At 48.3% G+C, this 24,849-nt stretch overlaps 2 protein-coding genes across 2 annotated transcripts; one reads left to right on the top strand and one right to left on the bottom strand.

Annotated features, from left to right (window-relative positions):
* The first annotated feature begins 824 nt into the window (after window positions 1-824).
* Window positions 825-11,947, top strand: LOC140403764 (PIH1 domain-containing protein 1-like). The gene is made up of 8 exons (XM_072491925.1): window positions 825-925; window positions 2,590-2,713; window positions 2,844-2,910; window positions 4,825-5,010; window positions 5,643-5,704; window positions 8,250-8,331; window positions 10,201-10,297; window positions 11,857-11,947. Exons 2-8 carry the CDS (start codon window positions 2,639-2,641, stop codon window positions 11,909-11,911), a joined length of 624 nt encoding a protein of 207 aa, XP_072348026.1. The 5' UTR covers window positions 825-925; window positions 2,590-2,638; the 3' UTR covers window positions 11,912-11,947.
* Window positions 11,948-14,528: 2,581 nt separating this feature from the next.
* prl2 (prolactin 2) lies at window positions 14,529-21,811 on the bottom strand. Its single transcript, XM_072492299.1, has 4 exons — window positions 21,638-21,811; window positions 19,615-19,722; window positions 17,987-18,163; window positions 14,529-17,131 (listed from the first exon to the last, which is right to left on the bottom strand). Exons 1-4 carry the CDS (start codon window positions 21,758-21,760, stop codon window positions 16,952-16,954), a joined length of 588 nt encoding a protein of 195 aa, XP_072348400.1. The 5' UTR covers window positions 21,761-21,811; the 3' UTR covers window positions 14,529-16,951.
* Window positions 21,812-24,849: the final 3,038 nt, after the last annotated feature.

Below are 24,849 nucleotides of genomic sequence, written 5' to 3'. Positions count from 1 at the left end.
GGAGCAGGCGCTGCCCGGGAGAGGAGCGGGCACTGCCCGGGAGAGGAGCGGGCGCTGCCCGAGAGAGGAGTGGGCGCTGCCCGAGAGAGGAGCGGGCGCTGCCCGAGAGAGGAGCGGGCGCTGCCCGGGAGAGGAGCGGGCGCTGCCCGAGAGAGGAGTGGGCGCTGCCCGAGAGAGGAGCGGGCGCTGCCCGGGAGAGGAGCGGGCGCTGCCCGGGAGAGGAGGGGGCGCTGCCCGGGCGCTGCCCGAGAGAGGAGCGGGCGCTGTCCGGGAGAGGAGCGGGCGCTGCCCAAGAGAGGAGTGGGCACTGCCCGGGAGAGGAGGGGGCGCTGCCCGGGAGAGGAGGGGGCGCTGCCCGGGAGAGGAGGGGGCGCTGCCCGGGAGAGGAGGGGCGCTGCCCGGGAGAGGAGGGAGCGCAGCCTGGGAGAGGAGGGGGCGCTGCCCGGGAGAGGAGGGGGCGCTGCCCGGGTGAGGAGGGGGCGCTGCCCGGGTGAGGAGGGGGCGCTGCCCGGGTGAGGAGGGGGCGCTGCCCGGGTGAGGAGGGGGCGCTGCCCGGGAAAGGAGGGGGCGCTGCCTGGGTGAGGAGGGGGCGCTGCCCGGGTGAGGAGGGGTCGCTGCCCGGGTGAGGAGGGGTGGTGCCCGTGAGGAGTGGGCGCTGCCCGTGAGGAGTGGGCACTGCCCCGGGTGAGGAGTGGGCGCTGCCCGTGAGGAGTGGGCGCTGCCCCGGGAGAGGAGTGGGCACTGCCCGGGTGAGGAGTGGGCGCTGCCCGGGTGAGGAGTGGGCGCTGCCCGGGTGAGGAGTGGGCGCTGCCCGGGTGAGGAGTGGGCGCTGCCCGGGTGAGGAGTGGGCGCTGCCCGGGTGAGGAGTGGGCGCTGCCCGGGTGAGGAGTGGGCGCTGCCCGGGTGAGGAGTGGGCGCTGCCCGGGTGGCGTTGTGGGCGTTGCCCGGGTGAGGAGTGGACAAATTCCTGACCTGGGTCTTCAATGCGAGTAAATAAGCTGATCCCTTAGCTTTGGACTGAATGGGGGAAAGAGCATAAAATAACTTGAATTGTATACAAGTAGAGTGAGGGTAGACTGTAATTTTAATATGCAAATATGACAAAATACAAATGATGATTTATAGGTAGCTGCTAATCTGGGCTGAAGGTCTGGTGGTGCAGTGGATCCCACCCCTGCCTCTGAACTAGAAGTTCGAGGGTCAACTCCCACTCCAGGACTTTATGGCCACGGAAAATGCATTCATTTTTCTTTATAAATTTAGAATACCCAATTATTTTTCTTTTTCCAATTAAGGGGCAATTTAGCGTGGCCAATCTATCTATCCTGCACATCTTTGGGTTGTGGGGGTGAAACCCACGCAGAGAGGGGGGGTGGGGGGGGATGTGCAAAGTCCACACAACAGAGTGGACGAGATTCCTGATCAGTCGGTGATGGAAAGAAATTGGAACATCTACCATCGGCATCCGTAAATCCAGACTGCAACATGTATGGAAAGGTGCATGTTGGCATCGCAACTCAGACTCCCTGTGTGATCTGCAACACACACTAACTGGAGGCAAATTAGTCTCCAATGGAATTGGTTGTTGTGTCCGTCTGGAATACTTACCTGCATGCTGTGCTTGAGAAAAGATCTTAGAGGGACAGATAAGAATAACAGCACCACCTTGTGTTTATATAGTTTTATTAACGTAATAAAACAGTCGCTTCATCGGGTCACAGAATCGTAAAATCCTCATAGTACAGAAGGAAGCCATTCAGCCCATCGAGTCTGCACCGACTTTCGAAAGAGCATCCCACCCAGGCCCATTCACCCACCTCATCCTCCTAACCTAACCTACACATCTTTTTGTGACAATAAGGGGCAATTTAGCACGGCCAATCCACCTGACCTGCATATCTTTGACTGTGGGAGGAAACCGGAGTACCCACGCAGACACGGGGAGAACGTGCACACAGACAGTCACCCTAGGCCAGAATTGAACTGGTCCCTGGCGCTGTGATGCAGCAGTGCTAGCCACTGTGCCACCCATGAAACATAATTTGACACCATTGTCACAAAAGGGGATGCAAGGATAGGACATCAAAAGCTTGGTTATAGAGGTAGGTTTTGAGGAGAATCTTAAAGGAGGTGTAAGGGAGAGAAACGGGGAGGGCATTCACAGAGCTTGGGACCTGGGCAACCGAAGGCATGGCAGCCAATAGCAGAACGATTACAATAAGGGGTGCACAAGATATTAGCAAATTGGGCTGCTGGCGGGGATTACAGCGAGGTAGGGAGGGGTGAGGCCACAAAGAGGTTTGTAAATGAGGAGGAGTAATTGAAGGTCAAACTTTTAAAATTTAAAAGTGAAACAGAAGTTCAGCATCAGATTATAGGCTGCCTATTCCACGGCCAGCTAGGATGTTACCGAGTTATAGTTACATACCACAATCCTGTCTCATTGCTTTTGTACAATAGGGAACAACATAGCCTTGAAAGAAAAGAAACGATTGGTGAATGACAACTTGATTAAATTCTACTGTTTTTATATATATATATGTAAAATATTTATAAATGACAATCCTATTGACCTTGATGCTCTTTTAGTGGTTATTGAAAGGCGTACCCAGACTTTTCACAGACACCGAGTTGGACCATGGCAATGACAGATGGAAGTCTGCTTTCGGCTGAGATGACCGAGGATACGCTTTATGAGCAGCTGCTGCTGCAGGTAGGCATGCGATCCCACCTAGCGGGCGCCCGTTTACTGCAAGAGCCCTCAACGTTTGAATATCTGCACCGATGTAGCTTTTATTTATTATGTTGATGAGCATCCATTTCACACCCGCTTCCTCCCCCAGGCTGCGCAGGAGATGCAGAATCAACTTCCGACAGGACAGGAATCCAAGCAGATCAGACCGCAGCCAGGTACGCAGTTGCATCCCTCACCTCCCACCCACGTAGCATTCCGCAGAAGTGGCAAGCAGCTAGAACCGGAGAAAGGTTACCGAGCAGGAAGAGGCCATTCAGCTCAGCGTGTCCGCGTCCGCCAAAAAAGAAAAGAGGGAAAAATAAACAGCATCTCATTTCAATTCCACTTTCCGTAGCCTTGGATTACGCTGCAGATCCAGGAATCTTTTCTTATTGAGCGTTTCAGCCACAGATTTTTAATCAGTAAGATGATCAAGGGTTATGATGATAAAGCAGGAAAGTGGAGTTGAGGATTGTCACATCAGATCTGTCACGATCTCATCGAATGGCCATCCAGACTCGATGGGCCGAATGGTCTACCTCTGCTCCTACGTCTTGTGGTCTGACCACCAACCTGGGCAGCTCTCCCCCGCGGTATTCTGTAACCCAGATTAAAAGATTTAAAGCATTTTCAAAAGGAGGGGTGGGACTCCAAACATTCAGCTTAGAGGCAGAGAAGCTACCCCCTGTGCCCCAGGACCACCTCACATTACAGTCCCACTGGTTGATAGAAAGAAACACTTGTATTGGTATGGTACCCATCAAAGCAATTTGCGACCAACATTAGTAACTTTTTGAAATGTAGTCACGGCAACCAATTTACGCACAGCAAGCTCGCACAAACAGCAATGTGAGACTGACCAGGTGATTTAATTTTAGTGATGTTGATAAATAAGAACAAATACACAGGTTCTTCTGCAGACATCCAAGAAGATGGATTGGGCCTCGGTTTAAAATTTCATCCAAAAGACGGCGCCTCTGGCAGTGCAGCACGGTGTCGTACTGCACCGGGGGTGTCAGCCTAGATTTTCTGCTGAAATGCTTGGAGTGAGACCCAAATTGGCTACAGCCTGTCTTAAGGTTGTTAACCATCGAGCCGCAGTTGACCGAGGTTGCCCTAAGGTACTTGGTCAAAGGGGTATTCGACTTGTACAGGCAATGCTGTAAGCAGGTTATTTTATCACAGGCATTAGAGCCATGATTCCGACCTCTGACAAGTGCACGATGTGCAGATGCTTCAACGTAGGTCAACAGGAAGCTAATGGGAGGGGTCACCCCTGAGTTATTTCCTTCCCACTACCCTTTCTGTGGTGATATGCATCACTGTAAATACACAAGGGGTTAATGTAAATACACTACGACTAAGTAAACACTAGATAGCACCAGAGACGTCATAACATGCAGACATACAGCTAATGAACACACAGAATAGGACACGACCAATGGGCAGTCAAGACACCCAGAGGTGACACTACCACAAGGGGGCATTACACAACCCATATAAAAGGACAGGGCACACATGCTCTGTCTCTTTCCACAGGCGACATTTCGAGAGTAGGACAGGGGCAGATCAGAAGCATCACACCCACCACGTGGCTTAGAGCAGACTGGTTAGTTAGACTGACATACTAAAGCAAGATTAGCAGGAGAGTCGAACTCATAGAGAACTGTGCTAATGGTTCAATAAATCACATTGAACTTACTTCAAAGTCTGGAGTATCTTTTGGTCAAAGCTGCATCGAGTTGCAGCCTGTGTTATCCCAGAGTACACAACACAACACTTTCTTTAGATCAAGGGAGCTGGGGCCAGTCCTGACTGCCTACAGCTACAACAAACTGCATTTATACAGCACCCTTCACCATCTGAGGCAAAATGTGACATTGAGCCGATGAGGACAGTGGCCACAAACTTGTTCAAAGAGCTCGGTTTGAAGGAGGAGAAAGGCAGCAAGACTTGGGAGGAAATTCCAGAGCTTGGGGCCCAGGCAGCTGGCGTTACGCCTGCCCAATGATGGAAATTGAGGGAAAACTACTATTTAGTTCGACTGATAAATCACTTGCAAAAGAAAAAAAACCTCTTCCTTTTCGCAGGCTTTTGTGTGAAGACAAAGATGAAGAACGGCGAGAAGGTTTTCATCAACGTTTGCAAAGCTGATCAGATCCCGCCCCCGCCAGATCTCTCTGAGGAGGGCTTGGTGACCCTGCTGGAATCGGACGACCCTTCCGAATACAGGATTCCCATGAGCCTCGGCGAACCGCATGCCGAAATTGACAACAGTGCGTGTTTGTATAATGGGGGAGAGGAAGGGGGTCATTCTGTGCGGTTGGGTGCCTGGGGGTTAGGGCGGGGTGACCGCATCAGTGAATGGGATAGTCCCGGTTTGTGCCGATCGTGGAAGTTAAAGAAGGAGGACACTCTGCCCTCGTGTCTGTGCCAGCTCTCTGCAAGAGCGACTCAGCTCATTCCCCAGAGCCCTGAAGATCTTTCCTCTTCAGGTAGTTATCTAATTCCCTTCACCTGGCACACTCCCAGGCCGGAGGCGCCTTCCAGATCCTAACCACTGGGGCTGTGTTTAAAAGAGGGTTTTCCCCTCGCGTCACCTTTGGCATTTCTGCCAGCCGCTTGAATCGGTGACCTCCGGCTCTCGAGTCTTCCAGTGGTGGGAACAGTTTCCCTCTGTCCAGGCCCCCCTGTCGCGTTAACAGTAAATGTCAAGTGAGGGCGGGATTGAGCTTGAGGTGCCAGGCCCACCTCACTCACAGTGGGGTAACCTCGTCTGAGCTGGCCTGGCCAGTCCTCTTTGGCAAGGTACCAGAGGACAGCCCTTGCTGTGCCAGTGGGAAAGGGAATAATCGGGAGAACAAAATACTGCACTCTGGCAGATTAGTGTTGTTTTTTTCCTTCCCAGGCAGTAATGGATGCACTGCGTATGACATAGTCATCAATTCAAAATTTTACAACAAAATTCAGGTAAGAACCAAAGATTTGTATTGAAGGGTTTCGTCATGCCACATCTGGGTTAGTACGGCACTGTGACGGGTATAGCAGGGAACTAGTAACCCCGAGGTCCAGAGATGGCATCAATGTGAAAATCTGAATTTGTTACATCTGGACAGTGTGGATCTTAAGAAATAGGGGCACGTGTAGGCCATTCACCCTGTCAAGCCTGCTCCACTGTTCAATAAGATCGTGGCTGATCTGATGTGGCCGTAACTCCACTTTCCTGCTGGTTTCCACCCCCACCACCACCACCCCAGTAACCCTGACTCCTTGTCAATCAGACTTGAATATATGCAATAAAAGCAAAATACTGCAGATGCTGAAAATCTGAAATAAAAACAGAGAATGTCGGATAACCTCGGGTCTGGCAGCATCTGTAGAGAGAGAACAAGAGTTAACGTTTCGGATTTTTTTGCGAGGAGAGGTTGAGTAGGTCGGGCCTGTGCTCTTTGGAGTTTAGAAGAATGAGAGGCGACCTTATTGAGACATATCGGATTCTCGGGGGGGGGTTTGACAGGGTCGATGCTGAGAGGTTGTTTCCCCTTGTGAGAGAGTCTAGGACCAGAAGGCATAATCTCAGAGTAAGGGGTCGTCCATTTAAGACCGATGTGGAGGAATATCTTCTCTCGGAGGGGAGTGAATCTGTGGAATTCTTTACCGCAGAGAGCTGTAGAGGCTGGGTCGTTAAGTATGTTCAAGGCTGAGATAGACAGATTGTTAATCGGTAAAAGAATCAAGGGTTATGGGGATGAGGCAAGAAAATGGAATTGCGGATTATATCAGATCTGTCATGATCTCATTGAATGGCTGAGGGTGACATGATTTCTGCCCCTGTGTCTTATGGTCTTATGGAAGAAAGCCTGCCACCCCCTGGTTACCCAGTCAGGCCCCACGTGGCTCCAATCCCACACTGTTCCGCCTGACAGGTAATCCCCTCTGACGTTTCCCGGGCGTGACCATCTCACGTAAATATGGTCCTGTGTCGCCTAAATAAATAACACTCGCGAAAAGATCTAATGCGACACCAAACAATGCCAGCAACAACATCTTACACTTGTGTAGCACCTTTAATGAAGTAAAATATCCCAAGGTGCTTCACAGGAATGTTATCAAGCAATATATAAAATATCCCAAGGTGCTTCACAGGAATGTTATCAAGCAATATATACTGAGCTGCATAAGGAGGTATTATGACAGGTGACTTAAATCTCGGTCTTGGGGAGCATCTTGAAGCAGGAGCAGAGCGCGTTAGAGGTTTTGGGAAGGGATCCCGCAGATTGGTGCCTAGGCAGCTGACGGCCGAGCTGCTGATGGTGAAGACCAGTTTATGGCAATGAAGTGATTTGAGAGTGCGTGAAAATCCAAGTCTCTCCGCCCAACAGTTGTCAGAGCTTTGGTCACACTGCAAAGTGGCAAAAGCACAGAACCAAGAACGTAACTTCATGCCAACCAGAGTTGCAAATTTACAAGCATCTATTAAATGCCATTAAACTCTGGTTGACTTCTGGCACTGGGTAGATGATGCCACAATTTTGATTCGGTGGCCTCACTGGGACAGATGTCCTTGAATACAAATAAACCCTAGCAACAGGATGACCCAGTGTACCTACCGTGCTCCGGCTGAAGCAATGAAACAGCCGATTGGCTAAAAATGGTGATACTTGTGTAAAAAAGCAGTGAGATTTTGCACGATGATCTTCATGGTCAACCAGCCAATTTCACCACTGCAGCAACTTCAAGTGGTACCCTGAACTCTTTTATATCTGGTTGGTACTATTACTCCACAGTATAATGTAACCCTTTCGTTGTTGCTTGATTTAAGGATTTAGTTATCCTTTAATGTTTGGGCTGTGGGTGGTAGAAGAACAAAGGGACTTTGGTTTGTATACCACCTTTCACAGCCTCTGCATGCTTGTAAATTTGCAATTCTGGGTCATCAAAAAGAGCAGAAGCATTGTCCCGGTGTCCTGGCTAATAGTTATCCCTCGACCAACATTGCTAAAACAGATTATCTGCTCATTCTCCCATTACCGTTTGGCGGGCAGCACGGTAGCACAGTGGTAAGCACTGTTGCTTCACAGCGCCAGGGTCCCAGGTTCAATTCCCGGCTTGGGTCACTGACTGTCCGGGGTCTGCACATTCTCCCCGTGTCTGCGTGGGTTTCCTCCGGGTGCTCCGGTTTCCTCCCACGAGTCCCGAAAGACGTGCTTGTTAGGTGAATTGGACATTCTGAATGCTCCCTCCGTGTACCTGAACAGGCGCCGGAGTGTGGCGACAAGGGGATTTTCACAGTAACTTCATTGCGGTGTTAATGTAAACCTACTTGTGACAATAAAGGTTATATATAAATTGACTTGCGCGTTTCCTACATCACAACAGTGACCACACTCCGAAAGTTCTTCATTGTCTATAAGGCACCATGGGACATCCTGAGGCCCTGAAAGGTGCTATGTCAATGCAAGTAATGCAGGAAAGTAATTTATTTTTCCCATTTGTTCCTTTTTCCTTGACACAGAACAACAAACTCTTCATGGAATTCTTCGTGACTATCGGCTTTGAAGGTCTGGAAAACAAATATAATTTGGAACTTTCCCGAGGTAACTATCTCCATTGTTGTTTAGCTTGCCGCTTATCCCCGAGACCTGGATTCCGCCCTCCTTTCTAACCTTGGAACAGAACCTTTGCCTGGTGAACTACATGGCTAGTTCCAACGATGGGCAGAATGAGGTGCTTTCCCAGCTGGCGGATCCATTGTTCAGTCAGTATTCTCCACGGGGCTGTCTCTCCTCCCTGGAGGCCTACCGGGATTGTTGCCATACGTTGGTGACAGAGAGCAAAAGAGCGAGACAGTTGCCCGCTGCTATTTTCAGCCACCAGTCTTGTGAGGGTGGGAGACACTTGTTTCTGTTGAGCCCATGAATTGCAAGTCCCCAGAAAGCTGGAAGATTGCCTATATCGGTTTGATAGAACAAAGAACAAAGAAATGTACAGCACAGGAACAGGCCCTTCGGCCCTCCAAGCCCGTGCCGACCATGCTGCCCGAATAAACTACAATCTTCTACACTTCCTGGGTCCGTATCCCTCTATTCCCATCCTATTCATGTATTTGTCAAGATGCCCCTTAAACGTCACTATCGTCCCTGCTTCCACCACCTCCTCCGGTAGCGAGTTCCAGGCACCCACTACCCTCTGCGTAAAAAACTTGCCTCGTACATCTCCTCTAAACCTTGCCCCTCTCACCTTAAACCTATGCCCCTTAGTAATTGACCCCTCTACCCCGGCGGAAAGCCTCTGACTATGTTGGTAAGCTGGCGAAAGAAAGAAATTAAAGACTTGAATTTATATAGCGCCTTTTCTTAGGATACCGGACCAGATCCCAACATTTGTTCGGATACCGGACAAGAATCTAAAAAAAATATTTTTTAATTTGGGTAGCATGGTACCATTGTGGATAGCACAATTGCTTCACAGCTCCAGGGTCCCAGGTTCGATTCCGGCTTGGGCCACTGTCTGTGTGGTGTCTGCACATTCTCCCCGTGTGTAGTGGGTTTCCTCCGGGTGCTCCGGTTTCCTCCCACAGTCCAAAGATGTGCAAGTTAGGTGATTGGCCGTGATAAATTGCCCTTAGTGTCCAAAATTGCCCTTAGTGTTGGGTGGGGTTACTGGGTTATGGGGATAGGGTGGAAGTGTTGACCTTGGGTAGGGTGCTCTTTCCAAGAGCCGGTGCAGACTCGATGGGCCGAATGGCCTCCTGCACTGTAAATTCTATGTATGTCTATGTAATTTGTAAAACTGTGAGGAAAGGGTACTTTACCCCCAAGAGTGACTCTGATTAGTAGGTATTTTTTTCTGTAAAACAAACTATAATTTAAACACAGAATTAACCACATTACTATCAAAGAAAATAACTTTACAATTATCAGTTAAATAGTTCTTAAACACAAGGAAAAACCTGAACTCACTATTCATACCTGCTGCTAACTCCAATTAAGCAAAACAATACAGTTCAAATGCCACTTATAAACAAAGTTAACAAATGGATTGCCTGCCTGCTTAGTTATATGGAGACTATAGGAGAGAGAGAGAGACCCTTTCAGGAGCAGAACCAGTACACATCTGCTCAACCTAGCAGCATTTGGCAAAACTGCTGTTCAGTTTCAAATTCTCCCGTCTGGTCAGGCATGAATCATATGGTAAGCTGCAAATCTACAGACCGACCTGGCTCCTCCCATTAATTATTGAATAGCTTAGAGTAGTCTCCAATTTGATGTCCATGACAGAATGGCGACCTTCCAGGACCATAAGACATAGGAGTCATAGTAGGCCATTTGGCCCATCGAATCTGCTCGGCCATACAGTGAGACCATGACTGATCGGAAATTATAACCCTCAACCTTTATTGGATGTGAACCCAGATTCCAGAGGTGAGCCAGTGTTGCTGAAATTGGTTACAATTTTGTTCCCAGAGTGGCGAATGCTGAAAAACAGGAAATTTCTGGGATCCATAACAGAACAGAACATCAGAACAAAGTCAAAACCTGTTATCCAAGAACTGGAATCCATGTAAAGTGATCGGCGAAAGAACTTGCACCTCAGACGGCCTTGATGCGTTTCCCCTTTGCACATAAAGACAACATGATAGCACCCGGATCATACAACACAGCAGGAGCCCATCTTGCCTGAAGGAGGTTCTCCAATTAGTCTAACCAACCCAACCCCCCGCCCCCCCCCCCCCCCGCACACACTTCTTTCCCCGCAGCCCTGCAGTGCAGATGGAAATAATCCCAGCCACTACCGGGGTTCTGATGGAAGTGCTTTCCATTTTTTAAATTGGGGGCCGGTTTAGCTCAGTGGGCTAGATGTGATGCAGCACAAGGCCAACAGCGCGAGTTCAATTCCCGTACCAGCTGAGAATTCTGACTTTTTCCTCTGTGTACCCGAACAGACGCCTAAATGTGGCGACTAGGGGCTTTTCACAGTAACTTCATTGCAATTTTAATGTAAGCCTACTTGTGACAATAAAGGTTAACTTTTTTACTGGGGCTGGTTTAGCACAGTGGGCTAAACAGCTGGCTTGTAATGCAGAGCAAGGCCAGCAGCGCGGGTTCAATTCCCGTGCCAGCCTCCCCGAACAGGCGCCGGGATATGGCGATGAGGAGCTTTTCACAGTAACTTCATTGAAGCCTACTTGTAACAATACACGATTATTATTATTGTTAATTATCTACTTGTTTCCGGGATGTTGCCGTCGCTGGCTATGCCAGAATGTGTTGCCCGTCCCCAATTGCCTTTGAGAAGGTGGTGGTGAGCTGCCTTAAACCGCTGCAGTCCCTGTGGTGTAGGTACACCCACAGTGCTGTTAGGGAGGGAGTTCCAGGATTTTCACCCAGTGACAATGAAGGAACGGCCAACATATTTCCAAGTCAGGATAGTGAGTGGCCTGTTGGGAAATTGCAGGTGGTGGTGCAGGCATCTGATGTCCTTGACCTTCTAGGTGGTAGAGTTTGCAGGAGGATGTGCTCTAGAAGATGCGGCACGGTGGCAAGCACTGCTGCTTCACCCCTGGCGCTAACGAGGGACCCGGGTTCAATTCCGGCCTTGGGTGACTCTCTGTGTAGAGTTTGCACATTCTCCCCTTACCTGGGTTTCCTCCGGGTGCTCCCGTTTCCTCCTACGGTCCAAAGATTTGCATGCTAGGTGGATTGGCCGCCCTAAATTGCCGCTTAGTGTCCAAAGATTAGGTGGGGTTACAGAGATTGGACTGGGGATTGGACTCAGGTAGGGTGCTATTTCAGAGCGTCGGTACAGACCCGATGGGCCGAATAGCGTCCTTCACTGGAGGGATTCTATGAGTCTTGGTGAGTTGCTGCACTGTGCCTTGGAGACGGTCCACACTGCTGCTACTGTGCTTCAGTGGAGGAGGAGGTAAATGTTTACAGTGTTGAATGGGGTGCTGGTCAAGCAGGTTGCTTTTTCCTCGTTGCTGCTAAGCAAATGGGCAGACAGCTGAAAGGGATCTTGCATTTTCCTAACTTTTTCATGTAAAAAGATTCAGACTTGGGGGAACTGGATGATCCCAGCAGAATAAGGCTAAACCCATCCATCCTATTTTGTTTTGACAGCACCTCGTCCCCAGAAACTGGCAGTAACCCCCTTATATCAGAAGTGGAAAGGTAAGATTGCTTCATCTTAATTCAGAGTGGAAGAAGTTAATTATGGGCAACAAGGTAGCGTAGTGGTTAGCACAGTTGCTTCACAGCTCCAGGGTCCCAGGTTCGATTCCCGGCTGGGTCACTGTCTCTGCCGAGTCTGCACGTCCTCCCCGTGTCTGCGTGGGAGGCCATTCGACCCATCGGGCCCGCACAGACCCTCTAAAAGAGCACCCTACCCAGGCCCACATCCCAGTAACCCCACCTAGCCATTTTGGACACTAAGAGGCAATTTAGCACGGCCAATCCACCTAACCACATCTTTGGACTGTGGGAGGAAACCAGAACACCCGGAGGAAACCCACGCAGACACGGGGAGAACGTGCAGATTCCGCACAGTCACCCGAAGCCAGAATTGAACCTGGGTCCCTGGAGCTGTGAGGCAGCAGTGCTAACCACTGCGCCAAGGGATTCATGTTGGCCATTTGGCTAAGGTTGATGGGACGCGGGAGAGAGGGAATACAGGAAGACAAAGTGAAATAAAAAGAGACCTCCTCGCAGTTGTGCATACCTAAGGAGCCTTGGTGAGTTAATTCAGTGCATCTTGTAGACGGTACACACGGCTGCCACTGTGCGTCAGTGGTGGAGGGTTTGAATGTTTGTGGAAGGGGAAGCAATCAAGCGGGGCTGCTCAGTCCTGGATGGTGTCGAGTTTCTTGAGTGTTGTTGGGGCTGCACTCATCCAGGCCAATGGAGAATATTCCATCACACTCCTGACTTCTAAATGGTGGAAAGGCTCCGGGGAGTCGGGAGGTGAGTTACTCGCCTCAGGACTGCTAGTCCCTCCCACAGTCTTTATATGGCGAGTGCAGATCAGGTTCAGTGCATTTTGTCACTTGAGGAAGCTGGTGTACGGCTTCATCCTAACCTGAGAGAAGGGGTAAAATGGGCCAAATGTTCTTTTGGCTGGGACCAGAATAAACCTAGAATTTAATGCGAGCGGTTTACAAGGTCAGTTGAAATACTTTTTGCAATCAGCGTGCAGAGCAAATCGTAACAATGGCAGTGATAATCGAAGGGACAGCGTTGGCTCGGGCAGCAGAATTCCCTGAATAGTGACATAGGATTGTTTTTCTGTTCACCTCCGGCAAGCAGGGACTTTGATTTAACCTCTTGTCCAAATTATGACACCGTTGTCAGCTCCCTATTGCACTGGTGTGTCAGCCTGGTCTTTATACTGGTCACTAGTTGGTCCTAAACCCACTATCTTTGACTCAGAAGACAAGTGAGCAACGCTTGATGTGCGCGCATTTAAAGTATAACGTGCATTATCTGTGAGAAAATAGATCAAATGGCAAAGAATTAAGAAAGATTTGACAATGCAAATGAAGATATGTAGCTCTTTAAATCTTTTATTTGCTATTTTTTTCAGTGGCAGTGTTACCTGAAAACTAAAAGCGTTACTTGATGCAAACTAATACATGCATATTTTGGTCAAATTTTCACAATATACATTAACGTTCTGGAAGAAGGAACTGAAGGCACTGTTGCTAATTTTGCAGATGATACAAAGATATCTAGTAGGTCAGGTAGTACTGAGGAAGCAGAGGGGCTGCAGAAGGACTTGGACAGACTAGGAGGGTGGGCAAAGAAGTGGCAGATGGAATACAATGTGGAAACGTGTGAGGTTATGCACTTTGGAAGGAGGAATGGAGGCATAGACTATTTTCTAAATGGGGAAATGCTTAGAAAATCAGAAGCAGAAAGGGACTTGGGAATCCTCATTCAAGATTCTCTTAAGGTTAATGTGCAAGTTGAGTCGGCAGTTAGAAAGGCAAATGCAATGTTAGCATTCATGTCAAGAGGGCTAGAATAAGAAGGGGTAGAATGGGTTAGGATGGAGGAGGAATCTTGTAAGGGGTCTAGTTTGAGGGCGATGGTGACGGCAGCATTGCCAATGGCTCCGAATAGGTATTCAGGGAGCCCAGTGGTGCAGTCCACGGTGAAGATATGGAATCAGCTGAGAAGGCATTTTAGGGTGGAAGGGATGTCGGTGCTAACGCTGCTGTGTGAGAATCATGGGTTTGAGCCGGGGGAAATGGATAGTGTATACAGGAGGTGGAGGGAAGTGGGGCTGGTCTAGGTGAGGGATTTGTATTTGGAGGAAGGGTTCGCCAGTCTGGAGGAGCTAAGGGAGAAGGTAGAGCTGCCGAGGGGGACTGAGTTCAGGTATCTGCAGGTTAGGGACTTTGCACGAAAGGTCTGGAAGGGGTTTCCTAGGTTGATGGGATACACCCTGCTGGAGCAACTGCTGCTTCCGGATGTGGAAGGGGGGGAAAATTGGGGATATATATAAGTGACTGGGGGAGCAGGGAGGTGAGCGGGTGGTGAAAATCAAGGAGAAATGGGAAGCGGAGTTGGGAATAGCGATCAATTGGGGAGTACGGAGTGAGGCACTGTGAAGGGTAAACGGGACCTCCTGTGCAAGGATGAGCCTGATACAGTTTAAGGGGGTGCAAGGGTGCATATGAGTCGGGCGAGAATGAGTGGGTTCTTTCAGGGTGTAGCAGATGAGTGTGAGAGGTGTGGGCGGGGGCCAGCGAATCACGCGCACATGTATTGGGGTTGCAAAAAATTGGGAACGCGGTCTTAGCCAGGGTAGTGGAGGAGGAGGTAGACAATGGACGCTTTGGTGGCGATATTTGGGGTTTCAGAGAAGCCGGAGCTCATGGAGAGGAGGAAGGCCGACGTCAGGGGCTGGTTTAGCACAGGGCTAAATCGCTGGCTTTTAATGCAGGCCAGCAGCGCGGGTGCAATTCCCGTATCAGCCTCCCCGAACAGGATCTGGAATGTGGCGACTAGGGGCTTTTCACAGTAACTTCATTTGAAGCCTACTTGTGACAATAAGCGATTTTCGTTTCATTTTTCATTTTCATGGCCTTCGCCTCTCTGATTGCACGGCGACGAATTTTGCTGGAGTGGCGGTCGGCATCGCCACCGGGGGTAGCAGCTTGGTTGGGTGACCTGTACGACTTCCTGCGGTTAGAGAAGATAAAGTATGAGTTAAGGGGCTCAGCGGGGCAGTTTGAGAAAAAGTGGGGGGATGTTTGTGACCGTGTTTGAGGAGCTGCTTGTCTCAGGGGGGTGGGGGGGATGGGTGATGGGGAGAGGGGGGAGGGTGAAAAAGGAGAAAAATCTGTACAAACTGTATAGTTGATTGTTGGGAAGTTTCCCGAGGTGTTTACTTGCTGTAACCTGCTTTGATACAAGTTTGTAATAAAATGCATTCAAAAAAAAAAGAGGGCTAAAATACAAGAGCAGGGATGTACCTCTGAGGCTTTATTAGGCTCTGGTCAGACCCTATTTGGAATATTGTGAGCCGTTTTGGGCCCACTGTCTAAGGAAGGATGTCATGGAGTCAGAGATGTTTACAGCATGGAAACAGGACCTGCGACCCAGCTTGTCCATGCCGCCCAGTTTCTATCTCTAAGCTAGTCCCACTTGCCCACATTTGGCCCATATCTCTTTATACCCACCCTGCCCATGTAACTGTCTAACTTTTTAAAGGAAAAAATTGTACCCGTCTCTACCACTGCCTCTGGCAGCTCGTTCCAGACACTCACCACCCTCTGTGTGAAGAAATTTCCCCTCCGGTCTCTTTTCTATCTCTCACCTTAAACCTTTGCCCTCTAGTTCTAGACTCCTCTACCTTTGGGAAAAGATGTCGACTATCTATCTTATCGATGCCCCTCATTATTTTATAGACCTCTATAACATCACCCCGAAGCCTCCTACGCTCCAGGGGATAAAGTCCCAGCCTATCCAGCCTCTCCTTGCAGCTCAGACCATCAAGTCCTGGTAGCATCCTTGTAAATCTCTTCTGCACTCTTTCTAGTTTAACAATATCCTTCCTACAATAGGGTGACCAGAACTGAACACAGTGTTCTATGTGTGGTCTTACTAATGTCTTGTACAACTTCAACAAGACGTCCCAACTCCTGTATTCAATATTCTGACCAATAAAACTTGCATGCCGAATGCCTTCTTTACACCCTGTCCACCTGCGACTCCACCTTCGAGGAGCTATGAACATGTGCTGGTCTTCGAAAGGGTCCAGATGAGGTTCACAAGAATGATCCCTGGAATGAAGAGCTTGTCGCATGAGGGACAGCTGAGGACTTTGGGTCTGTACTCGTTGGAATTTAGAAGGATGAGGGGGGATCTTATTGAAACTTACAGGCGAGGCCTGGATAGAGTGGACGTGGAGAGAATGTTTCCACTTGTAGGAAAAACTAGAACCAGAGGGCACAATGTCAGACTAAAGGGACAATGCTTTAAAACAGAGATGAGGAGGCATTTCTTCAGCCAGAGGGTGGTGAATCTGGAACTCTTTGCCGCAGAAGGCTGTGGAGGCCAAATTTTGCATTCTTGCAACAGATCCCACCACGGACGGGACCGGAGGATCCCGCGCACAGAGCTGTGCAGCGCAAAAAAGGTTGCCCTTTGGCCCATCGAGTCTGCACCTATGTGTTCTAATCATATTTTCCAACGCTTGGTCCGTAGCATTGTGTGCTACAGTGTTTCAGGTGCTCATCTAAATGCTTCTTAAATGAGATTTTACAGATTCAACAATAAGAGGGGGGAGAGGTTTGAAGCGAGAGGTGAACAAGGGGGCAAGTTGTGAAGAGGAATGTCTAGATCACGAAAGTCAATGATCAGATGGGCAATGTCTAAATGGTGACTGGGGTGGGGGGAGGGTGACAAACTATCATTGCGACACCAAAACTTGTTGCAAATGCGTTAAACTTTCTGAGTGGCACCTGGAGCATAATGTTAGAAAGAAAACTGCATTCCACCGCCTCCGAACTGTTAAATCAGTCAGAAGTTAACTCTTGGGCTTTCTGTGGAGAAAAATGTCCTGGTTGGGGAGGTGGGAATGGGAGGAAATAATTAAATAGGCTTTCCCTATAATTATTCCACAGGTCCTTAAGAGCTGTTGAACTTGTGACATCTCTTGAGTTGTGAATACCTAGGACAAGAATTCTAACGCTGACCACAGCGTGAACTTTCAGCAGTTTGACTGCTGAGTGAACCTGCATTTCAGCAGTTTAAGGTAGCAGTCGATTTTGTTGGTGTCGCGGCGAATGCAGTGCAGGAGATTGGACAAGTGCAGCATTACGGAGCCTCCATTGGACAAAGGTTGGACCCATTGCAGGGTCTGCTGAACTGCCCCGCTCTGCTGTGTAACCTGAGAAGGGAAATGAGAAGCATTTTGAGCTGGTAAATACCTACAACCATCACTCTTGCACTCTCTGACCTGCATTGGCTCCTGATCCAGCAACCCCCTCCACTCCTTGTTAAAAAATTATGGAAGCCTCGAGGAAATTCCAACTGAACAACATCGGGCAGCGCTCCGATGCCTTCTGCAGTCGAATAGCCTATTGTCGTTCTCTGTCTATTCTGATGCTAAGCGTTTGTGCGTCAACCAGAAGCCAGGTAATAACAAAGCACAACCCTCCAGTTTGCTGGGATGTGAGCTTCTCTAACTAGCAGTTCATGCGGCACGGTAGCACAGTGGTTAGCACGGTTGTTTCACAGCACCAGGGTCCCAGGTTCGATACCCGGCTTGGGTCAACGTGCGGAAACTGCACGTTCTCCCCATGTCTGCATGGGTTTCCTCCGGGTGCTCCGGTTTCCTCCCACAAGTCCCGAAAGACGCGCTTGTAAAGAAATGAATAATCTTCATTGTCACAAGGAGGCATTGTCACTGCAATGAAGTTACTGTGAAAAGTCCCTAGTTGCCCATTCCGGCACCTGTTCGGGTACACCGAGGGAGAATTAAGAATTCTCAGCTGGAACGGGAATTGAACCCGCGCTGCTGGCCTTGTTCTGCATCACAAACCAGCTGTCTAGCCCACTGAGCTAAACCAGCCCCTATTACTTAACCCTATTAAGTAATTAGGTAACCAAGGTCTCTGGTGCTGTGAAGCAATGGTGCTAACCACTGTGCCAATTAGCTGCAACGCATTTTGCGATGACCCAAGCTCATGATGGGTTTTATAGTTTTCTGTCTCCTTGCCCCTTCATATCCCTGTGACTGTACCTGCTCACTGATCTTGCTCAATCCTTTTGCAAGTTGCTTCATTTGCTTGGCAATCTTCATTGATTTAATCAGGATGGAGTTTGTGATCGTATGGTCACCGAGCCTCGAGATCACGTACTGTAGAGGGTCCCTCCAGGAACGTAGCATAACAACTACAAGGTTCAGCAGGTGCTCCGGCTGGAGTTGAACAGGTGAGAATTTTTTTTTTTTTAAAGTTTTAATTTGAAATGCTGTCTTTAATTTTAAGTGCTGTCAAAATCTTTATTCCATACTCTTCTCTGGGTTTGTGGTTGGCCCCTCATCACAAAGCAGGCAATTTGTGCCCAAATGTACTCTTCCTGGGCCCTTCACTGAAATGGCCCGCAGACACGCAGTTTCTTAGTTCCCAAATGTTGGAGGGCATTTTGTGATACTGGACTATGGTATAAATTATAGGTGGCCCTGTAACTACATTTGTGCCCCTATATTTTGAATAGTTCTGATGAGACAAAAAGTACTCATTGGCTTAGATGCCTGTTTAGAAGAGGCAATTTGTAGAAATGGATAGTGTATACGCAATGCTTGTTAATATCAGAAAGGACACAAAATGGCTGTTAACTATTTTAACAATACTGAAGACACAAAATGGCCGAACTAGCCACTTTCCTTTAATAATAAGTTACAAACTGTGTAAACTACCTCATGAGAACCTAGGGAGTATTTCAACAGCCACTGATAACAGCTTCCCAGAACAAGAAATGCTATGTGACCTTGATAAGATTAAGGACTCCAGTTGCAGACAGGACATCATTATGATAGTTTTGAATCACTTCTGTATGAAGTTAGGGACGGGTAAGACAACACCCACTTTAACCATATATGTGATAACTGGGATGCTAGGAAAATTGATTGACTGCATGTAATGAAGTGTGACGCGAATATAGTTGATTGTATGTAAATGAGAATACAACTAATTCCGCCTCTTGAATGTGTATATTAACCCGTGTGAGCCTTCGCTCAAGTGCGAAAATGTGCTGTCAAAGGCTGCAGAGCCTCAGGCCTTTCCTCCCAGGATTCTGATATAATAAACTGCTTTTTTTTACTTATACTCAGGCCTTCATGTGAATATTTTCACCTCCAACACCAAAGAAGAAATGTTCCTTTGGGGAAGTAATGCAGACCGGCATTTCCCTTGGAGCTGTCACACAGTAGTCAACACTGTCCAGTGATCCAGTGGGGGGGTGGGGGAAGAGAATTAGTTCCTTTTCTTATCTTTCCAGCACCCTTCTCGCTGCCAAAAACACTTGACCAAGGAAACCGTGTGGATGGCATGGCATTCATAGGGAGAGCCATTTGGCCCATTGTATCAGTGCCAGCCCATTTTATGCCACATGACACAGTGCAATGATGTAGAAGGAATTCATGTCGCTCACAGTGCCAGGCGCCAAGGGCCGCTCGGGTTAAGTCTACCTCCTGTCTTCCATTTTCACTCCCCTCTGAGCGAGAACATTTTTGGGAGTAATTTGCCCTCCTGTCCTCTAGGCTAGGAAGTGGGGTGTAGCAAAAATCCTCCTTAATGAGGAATTAATGATTTTCTGAAATTGAGGGTGGCATTTTACTCTTTGAATGATTTCGTCATAAATACTTACACTTGTATTTAATGCATCTTCTTTGTTCTGAGGTGTCATTATGGAGGAGGTGTGGCAGCTATTAACAACGCTGACGTTAAAATGTCTGCCTTGAATAAGGAGCTGATTCTGTGAATGAAAGAACATTGCATAAGGAATAGGAGCACGAGTAGGCCCATTGAATCTACTCCGTCAGTCGATAAGCTTACGGCTGATTTGATTAATAATCTTCATTGTCACAAGTAGGCTTACTTAACACAGCAATGAGATTACTGTGAAAATCCCCTAGTCGCCTGTTCAGTTATACAGAGGGAGAATTCAGAATGTTCAAATGACCTAATAGCACGTCTATTATGGCCTTAACTCCACTTTCTCGTCTGTCCCCCATAACCCATGACTCCCTTGTAGACCAAAAATCTGTCCAACTCATCCTTGAACGTAATCAATGATGCAGCCTCCCCTCTTCCCCGCCAAAGAGAATTCCAAAGATGAATGACCCTCTGAGAGAAAAAATTCCATCTCATCTCCGTCTTAAATTGGAGACCCTCATTTTGAAACTGTGTTTCCACCGCCCCACCTCCCAGTTCTAGATTTCCCATCGAGGGAAACGTCCTCTCGACATCTCCCCCTGCTAAACACCCTCATGTTTCAAAAAGATCAATTCTTTGAAAAAGTATTAGCATGTCTAGCACTAGAGACAGTTGGTATACACTATGCACAAAGATGTGCAGGTTAGGTTGATGGGCCTTGCTAAATTGTCCCTTAGTGTCCAAAGATGTGTGTATTAGGTGGGATTACGGGGATAAGACAGGGCAGTGGGGCGTGGTGGGGTGCTCTTTCAGAGGGCCGAGGCAGACTTGATGGGCCGAATGGCCACCTTCTGCACTAGGTATTCTATTCTATGACGATTGCTATTGTGTGCCAATGGCAGAGGGACTGAATGTTTAAGGTGGTGCATGGAATGCCAATCAAGCAAGTTTTTTTTTTTAAAATTTAGAGCACCCAATTATTTTTTCCAATGAAGGGGCAATTTTGCATGGCCAATCCACCTAACCTGCAGATCTTTGGGTTGTGGGGGTGAGACCCACGCAGACACGGGGAGAATGTGCAAACTCCACACGGACAGTGACCCAGGGCCGGGATCGAACCCGGGTCCTCAGCGCCGCAATCAAGCAAGTTGCTTTGCTCTGGATGGTGTCAAGCTTGTTGGAGTTGCACTCTCCAGGTTCATAGATCATAGAATTTACAGTGCAGAAGGAGGCCATTTGGCAGGTCTTCACCGGCTCTTGGAAAGAGCACCCCACTTAAGCCCTCACCTCCATCCTATCCCTGTAAACCAGTAACCCCACCTAACCTAAGGGGCAATTTATCACGGCCAATCCACCTAATCTGCACATCTTTGGACTGTGGGAGGAAACCGGAGCACCCGGAGGAAACCCAGGCAGACACGGAGAGAACGTGCAGACTCCGCACAGACAGTGACCCAAGCCGGGAATCGAACCTGGGACCCTGGAGCTGTCAAGCAACTGTGCTAACCACTGTGCTACCGTGCTGCCATGATCGTCAACTAATCACTAACACCAATCCTCAATCAACACACATCTGATACAATTCACCGATGGTATAGATAATCATTTGCTATTCATCCTATCATAGAACTTCTATTTAATCCTTCGAGTTTGTTAGCTCCTGTGAATGTGACTTTGTTTTTATTTTTCGCCAAGAATCTCATTCAAGGGCAGCACGGTGGCGCAGTGGGTTAGCCCTGCAGCCTCACGGCGCCGAGGTCCCAGGTTCGATCCCGGCTCTGCGTCACTGTCCGTGTGGAGTTTGCACATTCTCCCCGTGTTTGCCTGGGTTTCGCCCCCACAACCCAAAGATGTGCAGGCTAGGTGGCTTGGCCACGCTAAATTGCCCCTTAATTGGAAAAAATGAATTGGGTACTCTAAATTTTTTTTTTTAAAGAATCTCGTTCAATCGAGATGTACAGCTGTTGGGTAGATACTTTGAAAAAGCAACTTGGGTTTGATATAAAGGTACTCACAAATTTATTGAGCACATCCGTGGACAGAGTGTGGATCTGGTCGGAAATCTCAACTGCCCGATCAAACAATTCACCTATTGAAATTGTTTGACATGCACCATGCTGATTGACACAAATGGGCATGACGATGCCAGTCCCGGCTTCAACTCCAAGCACCAACACTACCAGGGAAAGTAAATCTAGGAGAGAGAAAAAAAGTTCCAAGTAAGTTAAGCGCTGAATGCGTTAATGACGGAGTTGTCATCACGGAGCCAGAGAAAGTTCCAGATTCCGTCCACGTTCCATGCTGATCACAGCCGGGATTCTTAAAGTGCTGCCATTGCCCACAATGGCTTGGCTGGGCCAGCGAGAGAGTAGGTCGGAAAATCAGCCAGCATTTCTACTCCCAATCACTACCCTTTGACTTTTTTCTTCTTCCTGCCCCCTAACCATTTGGAAGGTGGGCAAGAGGAGAAACGGAAAATGTTGGAAATACTCAGCAGGTCTGGCAGCCCCTGTGGAGAGGGAAACGTGGTCATGTTTTGAGCCAAGTGTGACTCTTCTTTGGAAGCCATGGGTTTTGTGCTATTGAAAGCGAAAAGGAAGAGGAAGAACAAAAGTTCTCCCAAAGCTCTGCACTTGCCGGCATAGACCCACAGCAACCCGACAGTGCAGAAGGAGGCCATTCGGCCCATCGAGTCAGGACCGACCCTCTGACAGAGCCACCCTACTGAGACCCACTGGCCCGCCCCATCTCCGCAACCCTGCCCAACCTTTGCTTTTAATTCCAGCCACTTCAATATTGTGCTTTTATTTAAACACCTCCCGTCTCTCTTCCAGGAATGCCTACCTTAAAGAAGTTCCTCTCTTCTCTCTGATGGGATTCCCGTTTGACCCTTTCACCTTGTTTGCCTTCATTGCTTTCCATTTCCCTCCTGGCGTTTTTGATGAGGTGTTTACCAAATTTTTGTTATTTGTCCTCTTCTGCCCTCCACCCTATCCCAGACTTTCCCTAAAAGCCTGTCACCAGTTCTGGAGCACACTTCTATTTGTTAACTTGGTCTCTCTCTAGATTCTGCCAGACATGCTGAGCATTTTCTGTTTTCAACTTCAGATTTCCAGCTTTTATTTATAGTTGGTGGGTAGATAAGGACTTATGAAGCTTGGCATGAGCTATCTCCTTTGGTTGGGCAGCCTGCTGTAGCCACTTGGGCTGGGTACTCTGGGGGTGTGGCTCCGCTGTTTCCCAAGGAATAGTACCCCAACATTTGTCAGTGTCCTTTGGAAGAAGAGTGGAGAAAATTGGAGGGTGGAGGGGAACAAGAGAAATGCCTTCGTGCAATTTAGCCAGCAATAAAGTATGCAGTTTGAGCTTTTAAGCCACTATAACAAGCTGTAATGCCCAGTGAAAATGGGGCATGTTCATGGGGAGATCCATGTTGAGCCCTACCCAATTTAAGATCCATTGGCTTCCAGCCTGCTTTGGGTCAGATTGAGATGGAAAAGTGCGGTTTCCAGACTTTCGCCAACACCTGGAGAGAGGAAGGCTCACAGCCCCTTTCTGTGAGAGTTCTCAGAATCAGCAACCCACTGAGCAGCCAGCGAACACTCCATGCCCAAGCTCATAGGCAAGGATCGGCCAGTTGAGGCCAGCGTGTGCAACTGAACTGAAACACCAGCCAATTCCTTTACCAGAAGAAGGCGCGGGCGGGCGGGGGGGGGGGACAGAAGCACAGAGGGGTTATAAAATTGAAGACTGCTTTCATTGAAATTACCCATTGTAATAGGAGTCATCGCGAAGAAAAACAAACCTACAACATGTAAGCTTACCATAAAATGTCTCCTCTTGGGCGACACGGTGGCAGAGTGGTTAGCACTGCTGCCTACAGCGGCTAGGACCCGGTTTCGATCCCGGCCCCGGGTCACTGTCCGTGTGGAGATTGCACATTCTCCCCATGTCTGCGTGGGTCTCACCCCCACACAACCCAAAAAGATGTTCAGGATAGGTGGACTGGCCACACTAAATTGCCCCTTAATTGGAAAAAATAATTGGGTGCTCTAAATTACTATTTTTAGATGTTTCAATCCAATTCTCATAGCCATAAGCCCATTCTGACTGCTCACTCAACCTCCACATAATATAGCTGCAGTGAGATGGAACATCATTATAACAACACCTCAGAAACCATTATTCTCGAGTAGGGGTCCAAGTCACATTTTTTTAATATTCATTCACTGGCTGGGCCAGCATTTATTACCCATCCCTAATTGCCCTCGAACCAAGTGGGTTGCTAGGCCATATCAGAGGGCCAGTAAAGACTCAACCACATTTTGGGCCCGGAGTCACATGAAGGCCAGACCAGGTAATCCTGGATTTACTTGCCGAAAGGGACATTAGTGAACCAGATGGGCTTTTACAGCAATGGTTTCACAATCATTCAGTTTTTAATTCCAGATATTTTATCAAATTCAGATTTCACCTTCTGCTGTGGTGGGGCTCGAAACCGGGTTCCCTCGCATTCCCCTGAGTCTCTGGTTTACTAGTCCAGCTGCAATACCAGTGTGGCATCGCCTCTCTCGGTAGGGGAAAGGGTGGGAGATTTGCTCCAGACCAAATCTACGGTATATTTTCCATCCTAAAACTGGCTTCCTTGAATGAAAGGAATTCCATTTTCCAACACTAACATCCCTTACCTTGATCACCGCAAAACATCACTGTAACAGTACATTCAGAAAAGTCCATACCATTAAACGAAATGCGACCAATAATTTGAAGCATGATAATTGCCGTTTGATATTCTTTTTAACAGGGAAAAGCTTCAACTTATCTTGTTACTTACCAAAGGATTTGGAGCAATTTATATACCTGTTTATAATAATATTCATTAACTACATCACTGTGCATGGTCCCTCCAACGATTAATATTCACTTAGCACCTTTCACCACACAATTAGTCACTGATTGGAAAGATATTGTACACAACCGGTTAATTAATTAATATTTAGTCTTTTTCTCCATCCTTAATTACATCCGATCTCGTGTCTGTCATGTCCCTTAAATAGAACCTTGTATCGAAAGACTGAAAAGGAAATTTTGGTTGGGAGAGTAAGAAAGACAAGCACGAGTGGTGGAAATCCGCAATGAAAATAGTAACAGTCGCAACATGTCAGTCAGCATGTGAGAAAGGGGACCAGCTCCACTGGTGTCACTCTTTGTTAGATCTACATCGTGC

The sequence above is a fragment of the Scyliorhinus torazame genome, chromosome 29 (assembly GCF_047496885.1).
Source record: "Scyliorhinus torazame isolate Kashiwa2021f chromosome 29, sScyTor2.1, whole genome shotgun sequence".
NCBI lineage: Eukaryota > Metazoa > Chordata > Chondrichthyes > Carcharhiniformes > Scyliorhinidae > Scyliorhinus > Scyliorhinus torazame.
This window is presented reverse-complemented; position numbering and strand designations above follow the sequence as displayed.